General features: G+C 39.0%; 2 protein-coding genes across 3 annotated transcripts in view; both read right to left on the bottom strand.

Annotated features, from left to right (window-relative positions):
* The window catches only part of LOC131788981 (uncharacterized), a 120876-nt gene that overhangs the window by 46797 nt on the left and 51476 nt on the right, over window positions 1-22603 (bottom strand). The gene's annotated exons all lie outside the window — the stretch shown is intronic.
* Window positions 6803-12317, bottom strand: LOC136281187 (uncharacterized). Of its 2 annotated transcripts, XM_066167440.1 has the most exons (5): window positions 12234-12317; window positions 10649-10983; window positions 9251-9365; window positions 8945-9073; window positions 6803-8190 (listed from the first exon to the last, which is right to left on the bottom strand). In XM_066167440.1, the coding sequence occupies exons 2-5, from the start codon at window positions 10973-10975 to the stop codon at window positions 7562-7564; spliced, it is 1200 nt and encodes a 399-aa protein (XP_066023537.1). In that variant the 5' UTR covers window positions 10976-10983; window positions 12234-12317; the 3' UTR covers window positions 6803-7561. The 2 variants fall into 2 exon arrangements, with proteins under 2 accessions (XP_066023537.1, XP_066023538.1); XM_066167441.1 differs by lacking the exons at window positions 10649-10983; window positions 12234-12317 and adding an exon at window positions 9754-9827.

The raw sequence follows: 22603 nt of genomic DNA, 5'->3' as shown, positions 1-22603 counted from the left end.
ACCAACACAAGTTGCCAATCATTTTATATTTTATATTTTTACAAATAGAGTCAGTATCTTTAAGTAAACTTTCCCCGCTAATAATAAAATTTCTTTGTAAGTCTTCCGGTCAGATAACCTCTCTACCTACTTCTGCAATTAACCACAGTGTCCTCCTTCTACTAAGAATAAACTTCAAAAGAAAAACTCGTGGCCTAAATTATACCGATGCCAGATTGAACCAGTTAGCGTCTAGGCGTATTATTAAAAATAATAATAAAAAAACCGCTATAAGCAGTTGTCTGTAATTCCTCTCCTTTCCTTTCACAAAAAGAGAGTGAATTTTTTTTCATTTCCAACTTACTGCGATGCTATAGTGATGGTGCTTCTGACTTGGGACAAGCTTGTCTGAGTTGTTGTACAGATCCGATAGAAGTAATTCACACAGAACTTTGCCATGGATATCGTGAAATGCAGCCAGGTTAAACGAAAAACACGACGGAATGTTGACACAGGCAAATCCACACTCGCTGCCCTTTCCAACATAATCCGAGCCAATAGCAGTGACGTTGAGGTAGGAAAACTTGTGGGCCTTAAATTTGGCATTAGCTATTCCTTCACCTGTACCTCGGCTGAGAGGTTTACCCCGCACATCGACGACTTTTGTTTCTAGAAATGAAGAGAGGAATGATAAATGATTACTTAACCTTTAACTCCTACAATCTTATTAGTAATTATTCGTACTGTTTGCCATACAGTTCTTGTGATGTTAGTTTGGAGAATTTGGTATTGGATCAATCTATAACCCCCTAATTGATATTTTTCTTTATTCTCATAAGTTTTCTGCTTGACATTGCATTGATATTGTAAAGAGAAATTCTGTCTTGGTCACATGCACATGGAAGTTAAAGGGTTAAAGTATTTTGCTCATGCACGATATTTAATCAGGAGTCAGTCTTAAACGCTTCACGTGCCATGAGAAGCATGCTGTAGAAAAATTATTTCACGAGTACGTGAAAATAGTTCCTCAAAAGTTCAAGGAGTCCAAACTGCATTTCAAAGTCGAAGTTATATGCTATCTTTCCCTCGTCACCGAAATTTGATCAGTTCCCTGACATTTGAATTAGGCAATTTTATAACAAATTGAAATGAACTTGTCAAAGTGTAAAACGATGTGGTAAAATTCTAAGGGCTAATTATTATTTGTTTGGTAAAAGATCAGATATCAATTGAAAACCTGTCGTAAATCTATGTATACCTAGACTGAAATTTTTCTGTATCATTTCAGTGCCGCTCTCGCTAAGAGCGGTCGTTTCGACTTCCCGTCAATTAAAAAAAAAGTTTCGTTTATTTTTTGCCCATGAATAGGGTTTAGGACACATGTAATGAAAAAATAGTTTAGTTCTTCTCCAATTCTCTTTTTTGCGTCACCACATGCAAAAATGATTTTTGATCGGAGGAGAAGGGTGTCTTCGGATCACGCTGGTGTGAAAGATATTTCAGCTGAAGTTTCCATATTAATTTTTTGTCTGTGAACTAACTGAAATTTACACTTTCGATCGCTGTCCACACGGGTGGTCTAGCCATGAATTTGAATTAAATAATTTTATAACAAATTGAAAGGAACTTGCCAATTTTGATCTTCTCCACACTGTGCGTAGTTTATGATCTGTGTTTCAAAGAAAATTATCGAGAAGGCGCCTTCCGATCACTTTCGTTTACTTTGTAAGCCACGCAAGCGCGCAAGTGTTACGACCGATCACGTTTACGCAATGCTTTCGGTCAATTTTCTTGATGAGCATAGACAGGATGCCTACTCTTGTTGAAAACTCTGAATTATTGATCAGTCCGAAGTATATTAATATTTTTAATCAGGAGTCAGTCTAAAACGCTTTACGTACCATGAGAAGCCTGCGGTAGAAAAACTGTTTCACTAGTACATGGAAATGGTTCCTTGAAAGTTCGAGGAGTCCAAACTGCATTTTAAAGTCGAAGTTTTAAGTGTTTTTCACCAAGCCACTGAAATTTCATTAGTTCCCTGGTATTTGAATGAAGCAATTTTATAGCAAATTGAAATGAACTTGCCAAAGTGTAAAACAAATGGTAAAATTCTAAGGGCTAAATATCATTTTTTTGTCGTAAATTTATGTACACCTAGACTGAAATTTGTTTATATTATTTAATTAGCATATACAGGAGGTCTTCTCTTGTTGAAAACTTTGAATTATTGATTAGTAAGAGGTATATTAATATTTTTAATCAGTATTCAGTCTAAAACGCTTTACGTACCATGAGAAGTATGCAGTAAAATAGATATTTTCACTAGTGCATGGAAATAGTTCCTTGAAAGTTCAGGGAGTCCAAACTGCATTTTGAAGTGGAAGTTATATGCTACCTTCATCAGACCACCGTGATCAGTTTCCCGGCATTTGAATTAAACAATTTTATAACAAACTCTAAAGAACTTGCATAAGCGTAAAACGATATGTTAAAATTCTAAAGGCTTTTTATTATTCGTTGTAACAGATCACATATCAATTGATAACCTGTTGTATAGTTATATATATTTAGACTGAAATTCGTCTTGCACATACAGGAAGCCTCACTGAAAACTTTGAATTATTGATCAGTAAGAAGTATATTAATTTTTTATCTCCTTCACATAGTTTTTAGGTGTTTAAATTTCGATATCTTATCAAAGTATCTAAAACAGTCGAATTATATTACACCAAGGTAGTTTAGTGTTATTGATTGATTTCAAAACGTAAATTGGCCACCGTAAAGAGTTTAGAGGCTGACGTTTCGAGCGTTAGCTCTTTTTCAGCGCCCCTTGTCCATCGCTCTGAAGAAGGGCTGACGCTCGAAACGGCAGTCTTAAAACTCTTTACGGTGGCCAATTTACGTTTTCAACTCAGTTGATAACACTAAATTTCCCTGTTACACTCTCTCACCGACGCAGCACCACAGTTTCTTTAGAGAATTACCTCCTTTATATTATACCAAGCCTGTTTTTCTCTGCTATCTTGCATTTGTAAACTGACAAAATCTAACATCATATGTGACTTCCGAAAATAAACCAGTTAGAGCTGGCTAGCTTTCACGAAAAGATATTTCTTATACTCTTTATGACAACAATAACAATAAGAAAATTCAGCAAAGGGATCGATGAAACAGATTTATCATCATGGATTCTTCAACATTATGAGTGTTCTTAAGATGCTCCTTTCTTAATTTTCAGTAGAAGTTGATTTCTTTCAAACTTATTGTCTCTTTGTCGGGACGAAACAGTTGTAGCACTTTTCAAGAATATGCAACTTTGAATCAAATGTATAGATAATCAAATTTTCACTCATGCTTCTCTACTCCTCTTTTCCTTTTCTTTCTTCCTCCTCTTATATTTTTCTGTTATTCTCAGAAACATTATCTATATCAATGCTCTCTCCATAAAGTTGTTAACCATCTCATGATAGGACTCTGCTGTATTGTGATGAACAGTTAATGTGTGTTTTGGTAACAATTTTAAGCATTACCAAAAATGAACCGAAAATATAGTTCATCTAAAAGCTTTGAATGCTATTCCAGCAAAAATATCCAGTTTACTATATAACTAGTAACATGATAATAATTATATCACCTTCGTCTGCAACAGCCCGGCAATGAAACCATGTGAACAAAAGAACAGACGTAAAACCAAAGGGAAGCATCGTGAAAATGAGGCCTTGTTCTTTAAAATACATCGCATACGACTGAAATATATACAGCGACAGAATATTCGCACACTGCTGAGGATTTTAGGATGTTGCGCGACTGGACATCAAGGTTGTGGGTCCTAATTCGACGACTATTACAGGACCACCGCCCTCGTTTGTTTCTGCAGCGCAAAGCAATAAATTTTAAAGCTATTTGGCGTTTCTGGTGAAATAAATTATTTATAGTGTGATTGTCTATGCCGCTTAAGATAGATCAGATATCCCCACGCTCATGACTTTGAAAGGTGATTTGTTTGTTTCTGTAACGCAGAACGGTAAATTTTTAATGTTATTTGGCTTTTTAGCATAACAAATTATTTAAAGCGTGGTTGTCCATGCCGCTTAGGATAGATCAGTTAACAACCCACGCTAATGATTTTGAAAGGTGATTGTTTAGCATGTTTTTTTTTTTTGCCGAGAAACATTCAGGCGCAATTCCGAACATCTTTCTTGTTAAGTTCCACTCTCGCTAATAGCAGTCTTCTCGACTTCCCGTCGGGCCAAAAATGTTTCTCATATTTTTTGCTCCAGAACAGAGTTTAGGACATTTATTTAAAAAGTTGTTTAGTTGTTCTCCAATTCTCTTCCTCTACGTCGCCACAAGCCAAAAATGATTTTTGGTTAGACCACCCCTGTGGACAGCGATCGGAAGCGTAAATTTCACAGATTATGTCCAGCGCGCAGCGACTGTAATAATGTAGCTCACGGAATTCTGTCTTGCTACAAGTTACAAGATGTATTCAGTTAGTTCACAGACAAAATATGGAAACTTCAGCTGAAATATTTTTCATACCAGCGTGATCGGAGGAGACCCTTCTCTACGACCTTAATTTGCATATAAAAAACTTACCATTTTGTACTAAAGAATTCTCAAAATACAGGCTTTAATCGGGCTAAAAAAGCATATCAGTGCATAGTTTATAAACCAACAGTCACCGATTGCCTCAAACCCGCGGGTATATCTGTAGCTTCCATCCACCAACATCTTAAAAACAACGCAAATCCATGGTACTTACTCGCTTACCCTCATGTCAAAGATATTTGCATAATTCTGAACATTGACCAAGATCTCCTTTTGACCGTTCAAAATTTGTTTTTTTATCTTCTACGTTGAGGATTTTAGGTTTTGGTAACAATTGAACGGAGAATGGATGCCGAGTTGTCCTTGAACGTTGCGTAAACGTGATCAGTCGTAACGCTTGCGCGCTTGCGTGACTTACAAAACAAACAGAGGTGATCGGAAGGCGCCTCCTCGATAATTTTCGTTGAAATATCAGGTCATGAACTACGCACAGTGTGGAGAAGATCGAAATTAAAGCATAAAATTTGGCACACCGGTCATTACAGACATATCGCGTTGCTTAAAAAGACACATAAACGCGTTAAAAATGTATATAAACTCTGAAGGAGTTCTGGCAGTTTCTTCCGAGATTTAGCACACAAAACGCGATGGACAAGCCCTCCTTTCAGCCAATCTGTTTTCATCATTAATGGTTTTACGCTGTTATGGACCGCAACGGTTTTGAGCCACAACCCCAAAACTTCCTTGCGACCATCCAAATCTACTGGATAAACCCAGCTTAATGTATTGCGTGACGTACTGTGCAAATTTTTCACTTGTCATATGACCTGTTCAGCGGGCAATGAGAGTCTAGCCTCTACCGTCTGTTGTCAATTCGCAGTAGACCTATGGGTAAAAAAAATGCATTGTTTCATGTCTTGAAAAGATATTTTTAACAATTCAAATAGTTAGTAGAATAACGAAAAATATGATAAATTTTAGTTCGGTAAAGAAATAGAGAAAGATGTTTTTTTCGTCACGAACGTGGGACAAGGAAAAATTCTGAGGCCCTATGGGGAATCGTACCTCACACCTTCGGATTCCACGCTCGGATGCTCTTCCACTGAGCCGCAGAGACTCCATGGTGAGTAAGGCCCATTATGAAGGTCATATGACACGCGTCTTGCATACTGCTAGGGTCAGCAACATCTTTAGCATCATGTTTTGTAACATGTCATTGAACCTCGTAATGGGCTTCGCTCACCATAGAGCCTTTGTGGTTCTTTGTCTCTTTGTACCATAGATCTAGTCTGGAAGTTTCCAGTTGTCGCGTGAATACAGCCTTGATCCGATACTTTAGTTGGAAATTGAATTTTTCGCGGTTGCTGACTGGCTCGGCTGCATTGTCGCTATTTAGAGAGAGGAATAGATATTATATTTTGCCACGCTTCAGACTTACAGGAAAGACTAGTTGAGTGCTTTTGGCTAGTAGGCAGTACATCCCATCAGTTTTGCGAGAGGACCCATGCTGAATCTTGTCACAAGAACTAACTAGATGCGGAACACAAAACTTCAAGAAATTTTAAGTCAAATTATTTAAATGCATTTAATTTGTTACACAGCTTTCGTTTTTCAATTAAAAAATATTGTACTTACCATTCTAAGACCTTTGCTAAACATTTTCCTCTCCAGCTATAACGAGAAAAGAAACATACGGAAGAAATGTGTTTAAGATCTACAATTGAAGAAATAATTACAATACCCATTAATTTCGTAGCAATCGCCGTGGTTACTGTTTCCGTTAACCCAAAGCTGTTTGTGGCTAGACAGGTGTAATCTTCACCATATTCTTTCGCAGTATTTACTGCGAGACATCCGTCTTCCTGGAAAAACCGGGGAGATAACAAAGTGGACCTTTGATGCCTAGACCATTCAACTACGGGACGAGGGGAACCTGTGGCCACGCAGCAGAGGGTTACAGTAGTTCCTTGTTCTATTTCGATCGTCCCAAAAAGATCTTTGAAAGGTAAATTTGATCATTAGCGGGTAATAAGTGTTTTATATAATCCGTCAATTTTTAGCTCGTATTTTTTCCATACAGTTCTGTCTTTCCTATGGTCAATAGAGGATGTATGTGGACGATACGCTCTTACCATTTGCCGGTAATAAGGTTGCACATCTTGAACGCGTTTAAAGGAGGAACTTGCAAAAGTTTACGAGTAGTAAGATATCATAAACTTATAACAAAAAGTCTGACTCTTGATAAATGTGAAACACAATTTATGTTTATTGCCTTAATGAAAAGGTTAGGGACGTTCAGTACAGCTCCTTCCCTTATTATTGATAATGCCGCTATGAAACAAGTTGCACTTACTAAATCTCCAAGGTTAAATAAGGAAGAGACTTTGTTGTTCTGGCATCGGTACCTTCTGACGAGAATTTGACGTTAGGTTTCATTTGAAGGGCTTTAATCTTTTCAATACGCCATAGAAAAAGTGTTATTGTGGTACTGCGGTATCGTTTTGGGGAAATTGAAACAAATGCCCTGCATATTGCTAGCAGAAACTTGAAAATTGCGGCCATGGTCTACACTCTCTTTGCGAAGTGAAATCTCTCACTATTCTGTGAGGAGGGCAAATAAGCTCCACTACTGCCCCGAGAACACTTCGTCAAAAACTGCCTCATTTTTAGGGGTTCAGTATTGGGGAATAGTTTGCCTGTTAAGCTGCAGCAAGCATAGACTCCCTCCTCCATAATTCCAGCTGCAGCAATATCGCGCGAGAAAATCTATAATCCATTAAATGCACCGCGTTCATGGAAATCAGGGACTTTTAAGTATTAACTGATATTCTCAGGAATGTTAACATTTGTTTTAGCTACAGTTTGTTGATGAATGTTAACTGCATTTTGACTATTTTATCAATCTCGATTTTATACCATGGACTAAATAAAGTTACTGTATTTCTTTTTATATCCTTTGGAGCTATTATGTATCCCAAAGTTCATCAGTTTTGCGCAAAATTATCAGCGGAAAAGAAATAACTTGTAATTCCTAACGGATCCACAAATTCAACGAGTAAGACTGGTTTGGAGCGTTATTTGTGAGAGCATCATAACCAAAGTCATATTCAGTAGCACCGCTTCCCAGGTCAACAAAAGAAGCTTCGTTAGTTTCTGTGATCCCAATCCCATGATCAGCACGTGCACAGCTACTTCCTCCTCCTCCAATCATCATCACTGCTCCATCCCCAGCATCCCAGTCACACCAGAAGCCGATCTTGTTAGCACTTTGGATGCTTCCACCGCACTCAGCCTGTTGGAACCCGTCTGTTGAATTGTACTGTCCGCCATATTGAACCGTACAACTTCCCCGACACTGATCGTCGGCCCAAACCGTGCCATTTCTAAAGTCGCCATAACTTGTGATTTTAGATCGAAATGTTTGTCCACCCAAGCAGTTACCCGTGGTCTGTAACAGAGGGGTGTGGCTGGGGTCGTCACTGCGCGTGATCGTTATTTCTCTGCCGCTGACCGACCAAAAGGCTGTTGAAATCATATCGTCGTTCACTAAAGGGTTGTTTATCGCTCCAATGGCAATTTGTTGGTCATACCACCATCTACCATCGTCACGCATCCAATTCTTGCCATCGCTGTTTGAGAATCGAGCGATAAGAGTCCAGCCTGTAATGAAAAAACAGTTCTCATATTTTCTGTTTTTTGATTATTATTTTTATTATTACTATAGTGCATGGACATTTTAATTTTATTTCTACGTCTTTCTGGCATATGATGGGAATATTGTAGAGGATAGCTCTGTATTCTCTTTCTAACTTGAAACGAATTGTGAAATGTTCCCACCCTTCTTCTGTTTTTATCGGTGGTAAAAAAAAAAATAATAATAAAAAATAAAAAATTTGCGGTGACCATAATGAAAAATATTAACCGTTAGCCGTAAAAACCATCGCTACATTAAGACACTCTTTGAAGACCAACTTTTGAGCCAGAGGTAGATCGATATAACTACGGATTTAGGGCACCGATTGCAATTTTCAGAGCCTCGCTTTCTAGTCTAATAGAAAAAAATGCGGGGCGGGGACACTTTCTCCGTTTTACCACCTGATATCCACAATCGGCCAGAAAGTTTGGAGATGTGAAATAGATAATGGTTGTTAGTTGTTGCAAAGCAATAATCCTATGTTTTATAAACCGTACATTTTCTTTTACTTTATCTTCTAGCTTCTTGTCAAATAAATCTTTGAAAGCCTTACACCAGAGGCCAAAAGCTTTCGGTATGAAAATGTTGTTTTTGGTCAGTGAGCACAAGCTTATTTAAAAAAAGATGAAGTTATCAAAACTAGTGGAGAGGAATTAGTTATAGCCTAACTAATAAACTGACTCTAAGTAGTGTGACTAAGGAACAACAAACAGGTTTTACCGCTATGTATACATGTTTTTCCATTTCCATAAAATCCATTTTTACAGGAACACTTGTGGGAGCCATAGGTGTTCTGGCAGTTTGCATTAACGTCACAAGGCCAGATGGAAGCACTGCACTCGTCCATATCTGAATATTAAACGAAATTAACTTGGAGTGAATTAACGGAAAAATTCGGAAATATTCGATGAGGACAAGAAAGTGGTAAACAGCAAAGCTTTGAGTCATTCTCAGGTAGTGGAAGAGAATTACGCCGTCAGTTAAGTTTGAAGCAGTGTTGTAAATGTACACTAAATTATGTCTCACCCGTTTCACAATGTTCCCCTGTGTATCCTTTCGCGCAAACGCACACGTAACTGTTCTTCTCGTACTGTACCGCACATTTCCCATTGTTCTGACAAGGCCATTTAAAACATGGAGACTAAAGAAAACATATACCAAAGAGAAAGAAAGGAGAAAGATGTGGCACCAATCATTTTATATATAATCATGGACCGTGTTTACAATAGAGTCTGTATATCTCTAAATAAACCTTCCCCGCTAATATCCAAAAATTCTTTGTAAGTCTTCCGCTTAAATAACCCCTCTCCCAATTTCTGTAATTAACCACACTGTCCTCCTTCCACTGAGGAGAAACTTCAAAAGAAAAACATAGAGCTCAAATGTTACTGTTATCAGATTGGATCAGTTAGCCTTAAGCGTATTATTGAAAAAGCTAAAAAAGAAAAAACTTCCACAATAAATTGTCTGTAATTCCTTTCCTTTTTCTTTCACAAAAAGAGAGTCAACGTTTTTCATGTCCAACTCACTGCGATACTATAGTGATGGTGACTCTGACTAGGGACAAGGTTGTCTGAGTTGTTGTACAAATCCGATGGAAGTAATTCACACAGAGCTTTGCCATTGATATCATAAAATGCAGCCAGGTTTAAACATACAAGCAAATCCACCCTCGCTGTCCTTTCCAACCTGGAGCGGTTCCAGGATGTACTGAACGGGGGTTCGGGTAAACGTCTGCTGAAGGGAGCCTATCCAAGGGGTCGGGGGCATGCTTTCACCAGAGTATTTTGAAATCTAGATCGTCGGAAAGGCGATATATCCAGGTTTTTTGAGCCGATGATTGTGGTTCGTTAATGCCATTGAAAAAAATCTCTGTTTTGAACTATTTTAAATTTTTATGTCCATCAAACTCGTCAGAAACCGCGCGTATTGAAATGTTTTTCATTTCATTCTAGGGTGTTCGACCGAACCCTCCGAAACAATCTTGGATCTGCGCTAGAGTGGGCAACTATTTTAGGCCTTTGTTGAGAAAAAAGCAAGGCGCATTTCAACTTGGTTTGGCGAGTGGCTCACAACTGAGACAGGGTTGATGTTTACCTTTGTTTACATTTACGTGAGTGTTCGTAAACGAATCCGAAGTGTTCTTTCCACACACAAACGCTGATAAACGTTCTTGTTAAGTGTTTTCATACACGCGTGTACATTCTGTTTAAAAAAATAAACTCTTCCAATATCGTTTGCGTGTGAGAGGAAAGGCCTCGACACTTAAACAAAATAGGATTAATAACGTAAACGTAAGCCTGTGGAGCATATGCCAAGGGATTCAGAATCAGGCAGCGACAGATGTTTCATTGCTCCAGTCTAATAGTTTATCCTACAACTCATAATCAAGAGAAAGACTAACTTTAAGGGAGGTTAACTAACCGTGAGATTAAACAACTGTGCAAAGATGAATCCACGCATAGGTAGAAGGGAAGAGGTATCATCTCCAGCACCTACTATTCCTCCATCGTTTAGTTCACAAATCATGGTTCTTTCTTGTTCCTTGTAATTCACTGAGAGGCAAAGAGGACAGCTTCTCAGGCAGAGATGGACGCAGGATAAAACGCTGGACGCCTTCTGACGATCTATGACATGACCGGTTAGGTAATAATCTTCCACAATTTGAATGAAGGATGATCGGCCCTGTAGAGCTGATGATGAACTGTACACTGCATTGGTCACAGCCAGTAGCATCATGAAGACGTTCATGTTCTAACCTGTGAAAAGCGGAGTTGTCCTACATTGGTAAGGCAAACTATAGAAGATCGATTGCCGATGTATTTTTTGTTGAAATTAGAATTTCGCATTTCCATCCCCATCTGTTTAACTGATTTTCATTTGTTGATTGTAATAAAACCTTTCAAAGCATATTTTGTTATGGCAATAGAAACGAGTGTAGCCCAATTCGGTCTATAATCATACGAGTGATCGAGTGATAACAAAGTCGGACGACCGCGAAGCGGGAGCCCGATTTGTTTATCACGAATTTACGACACGAATTCTTAAGTCTCTTCTACCAAAATGCACTGATGTTGCTGAGTAAAGCGGAACATTGGAAAGCTAAGCAGATGTTGTTTTTCAAGAAATCTGCGTCATTGTCTTTTCAGTTAGGAATGAAAATTTTCCATACCACACATTTCAAGAGTTCATGTCTTCCGCAGTATCTGATCGAAAGGAAGCTTGAAAGCTACAATCACGTTAAATTTGCCCCACTGTTTCCGCCTTAATTACAAATGCATACAGAAATGTTTAGTGAACGATTGTTGCGACGAAATTCGTAATAAGAATCAAACACAGGCTCGCACATCAATCAGACAGGAAAGTGAAGCTAACAATCACCGTTTGGCCGTTGCTAAGAGCTTTGAGGCTTAAAGTCGAACAAGCTCTCCTGGTGCGAACGAGCATAAAACCTGGTGCCCAAACAGGAGGGATCAAAAGCGCAGACCAAAAAGATGAAATTATTCACAAACAACTATCTTTCTTCCGCTTTTACATCCCATATTTCTTCTGACCTATGAAGTTAACTACTAGTGGACAAGAGGATGCCTGAATTAAGATAAGGAAGTGTTTTCATAGGAGGTTCGAAGGCTGTTAGTTTCCTAAGAACCAAAAGCTGTAATAACTTATCAAGCGGTCAAGGCTTTTAGGTAGTGCGATTTTAAACATCTCTCAAGAGGCTATTCTTGACGAATGCATTTTAAGAAGGGGCTCACATTTCACTCTAACTTCCCGGAGTAAGTATTCAAATAAATAATAGAAAAGTCTTTTGGGAGGAGGTTCCAATTAGCCTCTGCTTTTGTTTCTCATTGGCTGACGACCGGTTACTTCTGCTGCGAAAAGCTAAATTCTTCAACAGAACAGGAACTGATAGATATTTTGACTTCGCTTTCACAGACCTTTGAATCTGCTTTTATAATTACAGTTACATGTATTTAAAAACATTAGCAGTGTAAGAAGCGAAAATTACCTGATGTTTGGTTATGTAATCCTGCTTTTGTATTCGTCTTATTCCAGAGGTTGAATGTAAAAGATTGAGAAAGACAACCTTTAGTTGTCCCTCAGCAAGCTTCAATATAAGGTTTTGACAGAATCATCGATCTGTCTGCAGCTTGTCCACAATGCTTTCATCTCGACCGAATAAAAGTACGATGATTGCAAATAAAATGAAAAATGCAAATAGATGTCAAAAATGCAAATTCATATATGTCTTTAGTTGTGTGCACCCTGCCTTCGTCAACGGTAGAACCAAATGGAAACTTTTCGTGTCAAAGATGCATTTTATGTGCTTCGATGTTGGTTGGATAACCACCTGCTGGTGATTGACTGAAACATTGCCTGCTGATAGCAGTGCATATTTTTCTCCGTTGGTTGAGGGTTGTGCAAGAAAAGCAAGGATTTTACCAAACGCGGAAGGGAAGGGGCATTTGAAATTGGAAGACGCATTTGTGGAGAACCATCCATTTTTCAAATCTAGAAGAAAGTGTTACAAGGCAATTTAATTTTTAAGTCGGTCAATGAAACTTGCTCAGTCCATTTTAATAATCAACATGGAAATGGCTTGTTCTGCTATTTTTGGCCTGATGTGAAGCTGGACGAGACTCTCCGCGATTTAGACCACAATTTTATTCGATCCAAAAAAAAAGCAACAACAACAGCTGAAGCAAACTGCTACGAATACATCTTAAAGCAGTAACGGAAATGGGGATAGTAACTCTAAAGCTTGGTGGTTAATGAGAAAGATGATACCTTGGTGTCTTACGCCATTCAATTACCATGACTGCCATAATAATTGTTGTTATTATCGTTGTTACTATGGCTTACACCTCTTAGCATTTCATATATGCCTTGATTCAATCATAAAGATGGTGGAAGGACACTGTTTGTCTATTAGCCGAGGCGGTTCCAGAATGTACTAAACGTGGGGGTCGGGGACATGCCTCCACCGGAACATTCTGAGATTTAGATCCTCAGAAAGGTGATATCCAGGTTTTTTGAGACGATGATTGTGGTTTGTTAATGCCATTGAAAACAATCTCTGTTTTGAGCTATATTAAACATATACTATGTCCATCAAACTCGTCAGAAACCGCACGTGTTGGAATGTTTTTTTTATTTCATAGCCTTGCTCTTTAAAATACATCACATACGACAGATATATTCACAGCGTCAGACTATTCGTACATTGCTGAGGATTTTAGGTAGTTGCGCGACTGAACATCAAGGATGTGGGTCTTGATTCAACGACCAGTAGAGGACCACTGGCTTTGTTTCTTTCTGTAACTCAATGCACTAAATTTTTAAATGTTATTTGGCTTTGTCAGGAAAATAAATTATTTATAGCGCGATTGTCCATGCCGCTTGGATAGATCAGATAACCCCACGCTCATGATTTTTAAAAGTGATTCTTTGGCATATGGGTTTTTTGTTTTCCAAAAACATTCAGGCGCAATTCCGAACATCTTTCATGTTAATTATCTAGTTTCTCTTCTTCCAAATAACCAGTTCTAGCGGTAATTAACATCAAAAAAGATAACATGTACTGGCTGTTTTCTAAAATATTAGCCGTTTATACCGATGGAATGAGGCAAGGTGTTCTTCTCTTTTAATGAAAAATTAAAACAAGCGGAAAATACTATAGAGACGTAGCATTTGTGTGTTTTGTTGTTAATATCCGACGTCTTAACTGATTAACGTCGTAAAAGGTTCTTTGAAGGGAAAGTAAGTTTTCAAGATTAAACGGGCCGGCAAGGTCACTAGATATTTGCAATTAGTTGCCTTTAGGAAAAGTTGTATTTTCATTCTTTCAGTTAATTGCATTAAGTGCGCATGTCTCTTAATAAAACAAACAGATGAGGAGCAGTATTGGGCCAGCAGGTATCAATTTAGCAGGTGAAATGTAAACCTCAACTTTTGCCATGTTTAAAATGCAAGTGTTTTCTGTTTTGTCCACTTCTTTTTGTGGTCTCTTGTTTATCCTTAAGCCTTTAACTCCAATTTCTCCTAACAATATCAATAGAATAGCAAACAGACAAGTGATTAGAATAAAGAAAAATATCTATAAGGAGATTGTAAGTTGATCCAATGCCAAATTCTCTAAACTAACATCACAGGAACTGTATGGAAGATAGTAAGGAGAATTACTAATGAGATCTTGGCTCTTGAGAGTTAAAGGGTTAAGTCTTCTCGTGCGGATACTGAAAGTTTCAATTTATAAAAAATCATTTTCGGAAGCATAAGCCGTTGAAATGTCCATATTGAAAAACTCTGTTTCAGACCTTGAGAAATTCCTTGCCATGAGGATCCCACTAAATGAAATCTAATGCATTTTCTAGAACATATAAACAGCCGTTAAAAAATAAATAGATATCATGATTGTGGAGGCGGACAAGCCCCGAGTACTGTTTCTGCAGTCATAAAATTAAAGGAGTCGGCTTAGACTAATCAGGAGTCAGTCTTAAACGCTTTACGTGCCATGAGAAGCATGCTGTAGAAAAATTATTTCACGAGTACGTGAAAATAGTTCCTCGAAAGTTCAAGGAGTCCAAACTGCATTTCAAAGTCAAAGTTATATGCTATCTTTCCCTCGTCACCGAAATTTGACCAGTTCCCTGACATTTGAATTAGGCAATTTTATAACAAATTGAAATGAACTTGCCAAAGTGTAAAACAATGTGGTAAAATTCTAAGGGCTAATTATTATTTGTTTGGTAAAAAGATCAGATATCAATTGAAAACCTGTCGTAAATCTATGTATACCTAGACTGAAATTTTTCTTTATCATTTCAGTGCCGCTCTCGCTAAGAGCGGTCGTTTCGACTTCCCGTCAATTAAAAAAATGTTTCGTTTATTTTTTGCCCATGAATAGGGTTAAGGACACGTGTAGTGAAAAAATAGTTTAGTTCTTCTCCAATTCTCTTTTTTGCGTCACCACATGCCAAAAATGATTTTTGATCAGAGGAGAAGGGTCTCCTCGGATCACGCTGGTGTTAAAAATATTTCAGCTGAAGTTTCCATATTAATTTTTTGTCTGTGAACTAACTGAAATTAACACTTTCGATCGCTGTCCACACGGGTTGTCTAGCCATAAATTTGAATTAAGCAATTTATAACAAACTGAAAGGAACTTGCCAATTTTGATCTTCTCTACACTGTGCGTAGTTTATGGCCTGTGTTTCAAAGAAAATTATCGAGAAGGCGCCTTCCGATCACCTTTGGTTACTTTGTAAGCCACGCAAGCGCGCAAGTGTTACGATCGATCACGTTTACGCAATGCTCTCGGTCAATTTTCTTGATGAGCATAGACACAGATGCCTACTCTTGTTGAAAAGTCTGAATTATTGATCAGTTCGAAGTACATTAACATCTTTAATCAGGAGTCAGTCTAAAACGCTTTACGTACCACTGGAAGGCTACGGTAGAAAAACTATTTCAGTAGTACATGGAAATGGTTCCTTGAAAGTTCGAGGAGTCCAAACTGCATTTTAAAGTCGAAGTTGTAAGTGTTTTTCACCAGGCCACTGAAATTTCATTAGTTCCCTGGTATTTGAATTAAGCAATTTTATAGAAAATTGAAATGAACTTGCCAAAGTGTAAAACAAATGGTAAAATTCTAAGGGCTAAATAAAACTTTTTTGTCGTAAATTTATGTACGCCTAGACTGAAATTTGTTTATATCATTTAATTAGCATATACAAGAGGTCTTCTCCTGTTGAAAACTTTGAATTATTGATTAGTAAGAGGTATATTAATATTTTTAATCAGTATTCAGTCTAAAACGCTTTACGTACCATGAGAAGTATGCAGTAAAATAGCTATTTTCATTAGTGCATGGAAATAGTTCCTTAAAAGTTCAGGGAGTCCAAACTGCATTTTGAAGTAGAAGTTATATGCTACCTTCATCAGGCCACCGAAATCTGATCAGTTTCCCGGCATTTGAATTAAGAGCGACGGTCAGGAAATATCGACCAAAATCTTAATTTCGTGGCAAGAGTTGAAAAATCGCTTTCTTTCGTTTTTTGTCCATGAATAGCTTTTAGGTAGATAAGATACCTGATGTGGATTGTTCCCGCCAAAAGCTTTTTATTTTTTAGAAAAATTAGAACATCCGTTTTTGTGGTCGGAGTCACAAAATTGGCTAATCATTTACGTGAAATTTGCATACATCAACTTGCCTCTCGTTCGCAAACAAAATCGCACGGAGAAATTTGGACACTTTATTTCAACAGAATCACTGTTCTTCTTTTACTAGAAGATTCTTTTAGAGCAAAAGCGACACTCACCGAGCAGAAATTATTCAAAAATGAGGAATAGGTTTTATGGATAACAAAAACTCCGTTTTGTTATTGATTTTCGACGGCAATATTGCACATGTGGTATAACTCCAAATTGACTTCATTCTAGTTAAATCCCACATTTAGACATACATCTAAAACATACCTGGGAATTAGCTTGGGTTATTGAAGGAAATCTCTATAAGGCGGTATCGAAGTTAAGGAATTTTCATGGTGGGTCGTCGGTAATTGTGTAAACACTTCCAGTTTCGAAATCCATGAAACTGGATATTTGATCCCCAAATACTCATTTTTCTTAATCCTTGTAGGTTTAACAGTTGCAAAGTTGCGTTTCTACTTAAAGAGTGAGATAGAAAAGCCAAACTGGGTGAATTTTAGCCATTTTGAAACGCTAAACTCTATCGACCGGAGACTCGGCGTGACGAATTGTTTCGTGACTAAACGTGATATTTGGGAGTCGATCAGTCACGGAATCACAATATTAACAATGCATTTCTTGACGGCGTATGAGAACAGTGTTTTGAGGAAGAAAAAATCGATCGTCCTAGACAATTAAACAGAAAGGTAAAAGATTCAAACCAGAAGGGGCTCCTGATTCAAGGTTATGTCTTGACATCAGTTGCGTGATGGCGAATATGGAAATTATATGCGCAAAGCGCAAGCTGTGGGGTGGGGGACGGGGAGGGGATCAGGGCAGCCAGAAAAATAGTCTTTCATGGAATAAATCGACGACATAATAATCGCTAAAAAGACTCTAAAAACGTTGCGGCTTTATTTTTGAACTTCTCTAAACAAAACTATTTATGCCATTACCAGGATACAGGAGTCGAGTATCGGCTCCTAGAAAACCATATCCGAATCTTACTCTATACAACTTCATTCTTTCACTTTAAAAGACGAGCAAAAAAAAAAGGAAATAATGCGAAATATTTGTTATCAACCATTTTAAGCACGCAACTTGTGCTGCACCTATGTTTTTAGCCACTATTGTGAAATACTGCACAAAAATTTACTTCTCGGTGGAAAAACAGCGTAACACATAAGACACAAAATGTACCCCCTGTTTCAAAACCTCGAAACAATTTTCTGCTCTGCCTCGTCAAAATCGGTTAGGGAAATTACGCTAGCTAATGGTCTCCTACGAAGATAATAAGGCGACTCGACGGATCATCATATTGACAATTCTACATGTATTTATGAAGCAGATAACAACTTAAGCAATTAATTTTGGTCCGAAGAGCACTCTCTTATTTTGTTGTTAACAGGAATGTGCCGCTGAAGAGGATATGACAGGGGTCTTCCTATATGGGAAGCATTAAACAGGGTAAACGTTGCGGTGCGCAGTCTGAATGCAAAATACCAAACATTTTTGAAATCTAACTCTACCTATAACTCTAAAAAAAAACTGGATTCGGTTTGTGAATTAAATGAATCATGGCCAGAAATCGAGGACAGCCAGCGGTTTTGACCGTACGCTAATTTTTAGGGATTTTGAATAGCTAATGAGGATTTATACATTCGCAAAATGGCGGGGAAGCGAACGTATACTTTTTACCGTGCAGTTGATTTACAATTTTCTAGCCTCAACTAATTCTACTTGACATATGTAAAAACAAATAAATGCGAAACCTAACACTGGTTCTAAAGTCCAAGCTGTGCAAAATCTAACCTGAATCCCTATTAGACAAGCACCAACCCTTTGCTGATGCTTCCCTGTGATCGTTCGATCGTGACAAAACGGGGCTCCCTGTGTCGCGCTGGCTTGGTAACCTCTCTGTTTTGAAAATGGCGGCTGATCGAAGGAGTTACTTGAAAAAGTCTCCAAAATGCCTTCTTTTTCGATCGCTTCGTGCAGTAATGGCGCAGAGATTCACTCTCTGGAATTTCTATATTTCAGGGAAAAAACGAACTGGTTTAGCAAAGAAGTTAGGCCTCTTAAACCGTACAAAAATGAAGATAAACATATCCTTGAAGAACCAGGACGTGGGGAAGGAAAAACCGACATCTAATGACCTTTTTTCTTGCTTAAAGAGAAGCGCGTAGGCAATATTACAGACTCTCGTATGGCAAGGAAAGCCATCTTTTTATGGTGACTCACGGATCAACTTTGGGAGCTTGACACATTGCCAAATGAACATGACTGAAAGCCACGATCGCCTTGCGAAGGTTTAGACGAGGGGAAGTGAGCGATTCTTCGTCTAACTTTATTTATCCTTAAAGTTTCTTTTCTCCCCATTACTCCTTTATATGGTCGCCATATTTAAAGAACGGGAAAAGTAAATGATGCGCATGCTCCAGCGCCATGTTGTCCTCAATTTCTGGCCATGATGGGGATTCTGTAATGAGTCATCATGATAACAAGTTGGGTCCTGTCTTGATAAGGATGGCAAAACGAATGTCCTTTTTTGTCTTAAAAAGGTAAGTGACTCAGCGGCATAGGCCCACCTAACGTTCCCATAAGAACCTTCAATTTCCCAGGTTAAGATCTCTTTTCAGGTAAATACGAAAAACATCATCCCAATACAAGAAGATTCCCGTCAGAGCAGGGAAATCACACGAAAACCTGATCATGTCATTTTACTGTTGACACGAGCAGTTGCTGCAAAACGTGGTCAGTTTGTCGACGTAAGGCCTCTTCAGTCTGACTGTTATATGACTAATGTCTAAATCAAAGTGCTCGCACAATCTCTTCAGCATTTTTATGCTAAATTTGTTCAGTTTACCTTGCTTAACAAGGTCACACATATTATGACAGTCAAACACAATTGGATGTTGTAATGAAACTTCCCTCCGTACTTGATTTGTTAGGTCCTCAAGGGAACTCTCGAACTCCGCGGCTTCGTCATCATTTTCTTCTGTGTCATCCTTGTCAAGTAAACTCTTTTGGGTAGCAAGGCGACTGAAAAAGCTGCTTATTTGTTGGCTGGTAAGGAACTCATCGCTGCTGAATAAGCGTTCTCCGTCATTTCCTCTGGCGTGCATCATTTCTTTTGCAACAACTACTGGGTCAGCTTTGCGTCCCGTGGTCTCACCAATATTGAACTTTGTGGATAGGTACTCTTTCTGCTTTACATTAAAACGTGTTCTTCGGTTCTGGGATGATCTTAATGCCCAGCCCATAGGGAGAGTAGACTGTAGTGGCACTTGTTTTGGCACTTCCTGAACATTTCGTACACAGGGGACGCCCACCGTTTGAACCTCCAGTCTCTCCGCATATCCATAAACAGCTTGGTCTAGGAGTGGTTCTCGTTCGAGAGCACGTGTGTGTTTTCCGGAGTCTAGGTGTTGCTGCAGATTCGAGTAACGTTGGTAACATTTGATACATCCCTCTTCCGGACATGAAAAAAGACGAGCGTTGGAGGTTTCCGTTTCTGTTTCGTTACTCGAGTTTTCACAGGAACTATCTTCCTCGCTCTCCTGTCTCGGAACAGTATCTTTACGCTTGGATTTTACAGGAGCAAAACTCGCCGTGACGCCTTCCTTATTTACGTCCGTTAAGTACGGAACTTCCGAATTTTCCGAGACGTTCAGCTTATCCCAAGGAGTGTATTTCCCTCTGCCAATTCTGTATGCTCTCCAAACTCGCAATCCCTTGTCATCGTACTGTACATTCGAAATTGAACCCACTCCATCAAGCTTGATGTTCAAAGAAGCTGGAGCTTTTGGGGGTCCACACGAAGTCACCCTCACTGAGGACATTCCACCGGCTGACAAAATGGCTTCTTTCATTTCTTCTGACGTTTCAATGTTGTTTCCGGAATTCAGGTAAATCTTCATGTGGGATTTTATGGCTGCGGACCTTCTGTCGCAAGCCCCTTTTCCTCCTTGAGGATCGCAAAAATCCATGCGCTTCACAGTCACGCCGTGATGTTTACCAACCATCTGAGCAAGGCTGATTGTGTTACCACAATGGTAACACTCGGCGTTGTCCTGCCAATAGTATACTCGCTGTAGGTGTGGCATGACGTCCTTTAAATCTTTGAGTACGTCAGACATGACGGACAGTACCGCACAGCTGTCTTGACTGCAGCTTCTGAAGACATGGCACATGGTAAGGGTTTCGTACTTTCCAGCATTACTTCTGCTTTCCTTTCTCATGGCGACAGACACGTGCCAAGGAATTTCCCGTTTCCCAAACCAATCGCATTGGCTTTCACGATATTTTCGAGGAATAAACTTCATGGCCCAATCTTGTACAAGTAGAACCGATGCGTCGTCCAAGTCTCGGAGGATGTCTAGTCTTGCTTTATCTTGGTTCACCGAACGCAACAAATGAGATTTCCAGGCAATTATATCACGTTTTGCTTTCTCGGTCATGAATGCGAGCTCTTCGTGTATTTGGCCTTTGGAAAGATGTTCAAGATTCACCGCCATCATCTCGATTGCTTTGTCTATCTCCTCTATAGTAACGGCAAGGGAATTACACTGACCACAAACGTCGCTATGATCATGGGCACATGTAGCCTGGTAGTCAACATCTTTAGGGTCGCTGAGAGCAAAAACGATGCAATGATCTGGAATACTTGAACTCTCTGATACGTGAACCTAAGTGATTAAAATGTGCGCAAATCCTCAATTCTGAGGAATATTTACGTAATGCATTTATCTAATGCTATCTTCTAAAACATTTCAGAACCTAAGTATTGTGAAGCTGAATGCCGTAATATGGCTCTCAAAACTCGGTTGCCATGGTAACGTCAATGCTGACGTACATGTGACAAACGACTTTAAAATGTCCCCTGATGATTTTTAGGAAAAGTCGCTAGGTTTGGTGCTCAAAGCTTGAGCAGTTTTGAAGTTATTCAACTTTTAAGCGAAGGGGGGCTTCAAACCCTTCCCGGTCTAAATAGGGTTAAGGGTGTGAATAAAATAGAAGAACGTATGGAATGCCATGAGTAAACGTAAAAGCTAAACCTCGCTCAACTTTTACGTTTACGTGCGACCTTTCAAACATTGCCTCTATTTAAATTACGCTCCTAAAAGCTATATGTGTATGCACGTGAAATTTACGCGACAGTGGGAATCCACCCTTATTCACCTACCTAGACGCGAGCAGTAACCAATTATAGAGCACTCATGTAGTAGGCAGTCGAGTAACATTCATAATACACCTACGCCAGGCGCGCAACAAAATTATTTCCCTTTTTCACTTTCTTATTTTACCTTGAAATCAGTCTTGAGGTACCGCTTTGCCTCTTTTAAAGCTTCCTTTTGTGTTTTTGCCCATGTAAGACCCATTCCGTTTTCCCCGAGCTGGTGCACAACGTTCACAAGATCTTCAAATGCCTGCGCACCAGAACAGCTTACGTAATCTAACCCTTGCAATGACTTGCGAGTCGAAGCGGAACAAACATGCAGAATTCTTAGCAGAGTACTGCGACTCATGGGTGTGAAATCATGCTCGGCAGAATATTTTTGGTACTGGCAAACGATTCGTTCAGGTATCATGTTCCGTACCACATTTGGAACTTGGATGACCTCGTTAGTTGACAATGTTATTGTCTTGGCTCCGAATGGAAGATCTTGAATTACATGGGAGCTTGTGATAAAGTCTAGGAAATGCGCTAATTTTGCTTCAGGTATGAATGACTTCGTTTGTGCATTGGTTGGCACCAGTTTTCCACTGCCATGGACTACAGCATGCTGCCTGGCGACCTTAAACCGATAACTTGTCAGGCCTGGGATCCACTGTTGAATTGTTGCCAAGCTAACCTTATCCGCCATTATGGACAATATCTGCCTGCGAGAATCCCACTCGTTTGCATTTTTGTAGCAGTTTGCCAGCGTGTACATCAATTCTTTATCCAAACCACTAGAACAAGTGTGATTTCCAGTTTCATTCTGTTTTGAGGACATAATAGATTCCCAGAGAAGATCTGGATCATTAGGCGCTATTTCACCAAGAACAGCTGAAACCGCTTGCTTAGCTTTGCGCTCATGCAGTCGTCTGGTCGTTCCACTGGCATCGTTCCAAGGTGTCTTTAGGGTGTACCTAATAGGACTAACGTCTCGACTTCTTAAGAAACTGTTAAGGTGGTCAATAGGT

The sequence above is a fragment of the Pocillopora verrucosa genome, chromosome 5 (assembly GCF_036669915.1).
Source record: "Pocillopora verrucosa isolate sample1 chromosome 5, ASM3666991v2, whole genome shotgun sequence".
NCBI classification, from domain to species: domain Eukaryota; kingdom Metazoa; phylum Cnidaria; class Anthozoa; order Scleractinia; family Pocilloporidae; genus Pocillopora; species Pocillopora verrucosa.
Note: the sequence above shows the minus strand (reverse complement) of the source record. Positions and strands in the feature narration are given on the sequence as shown.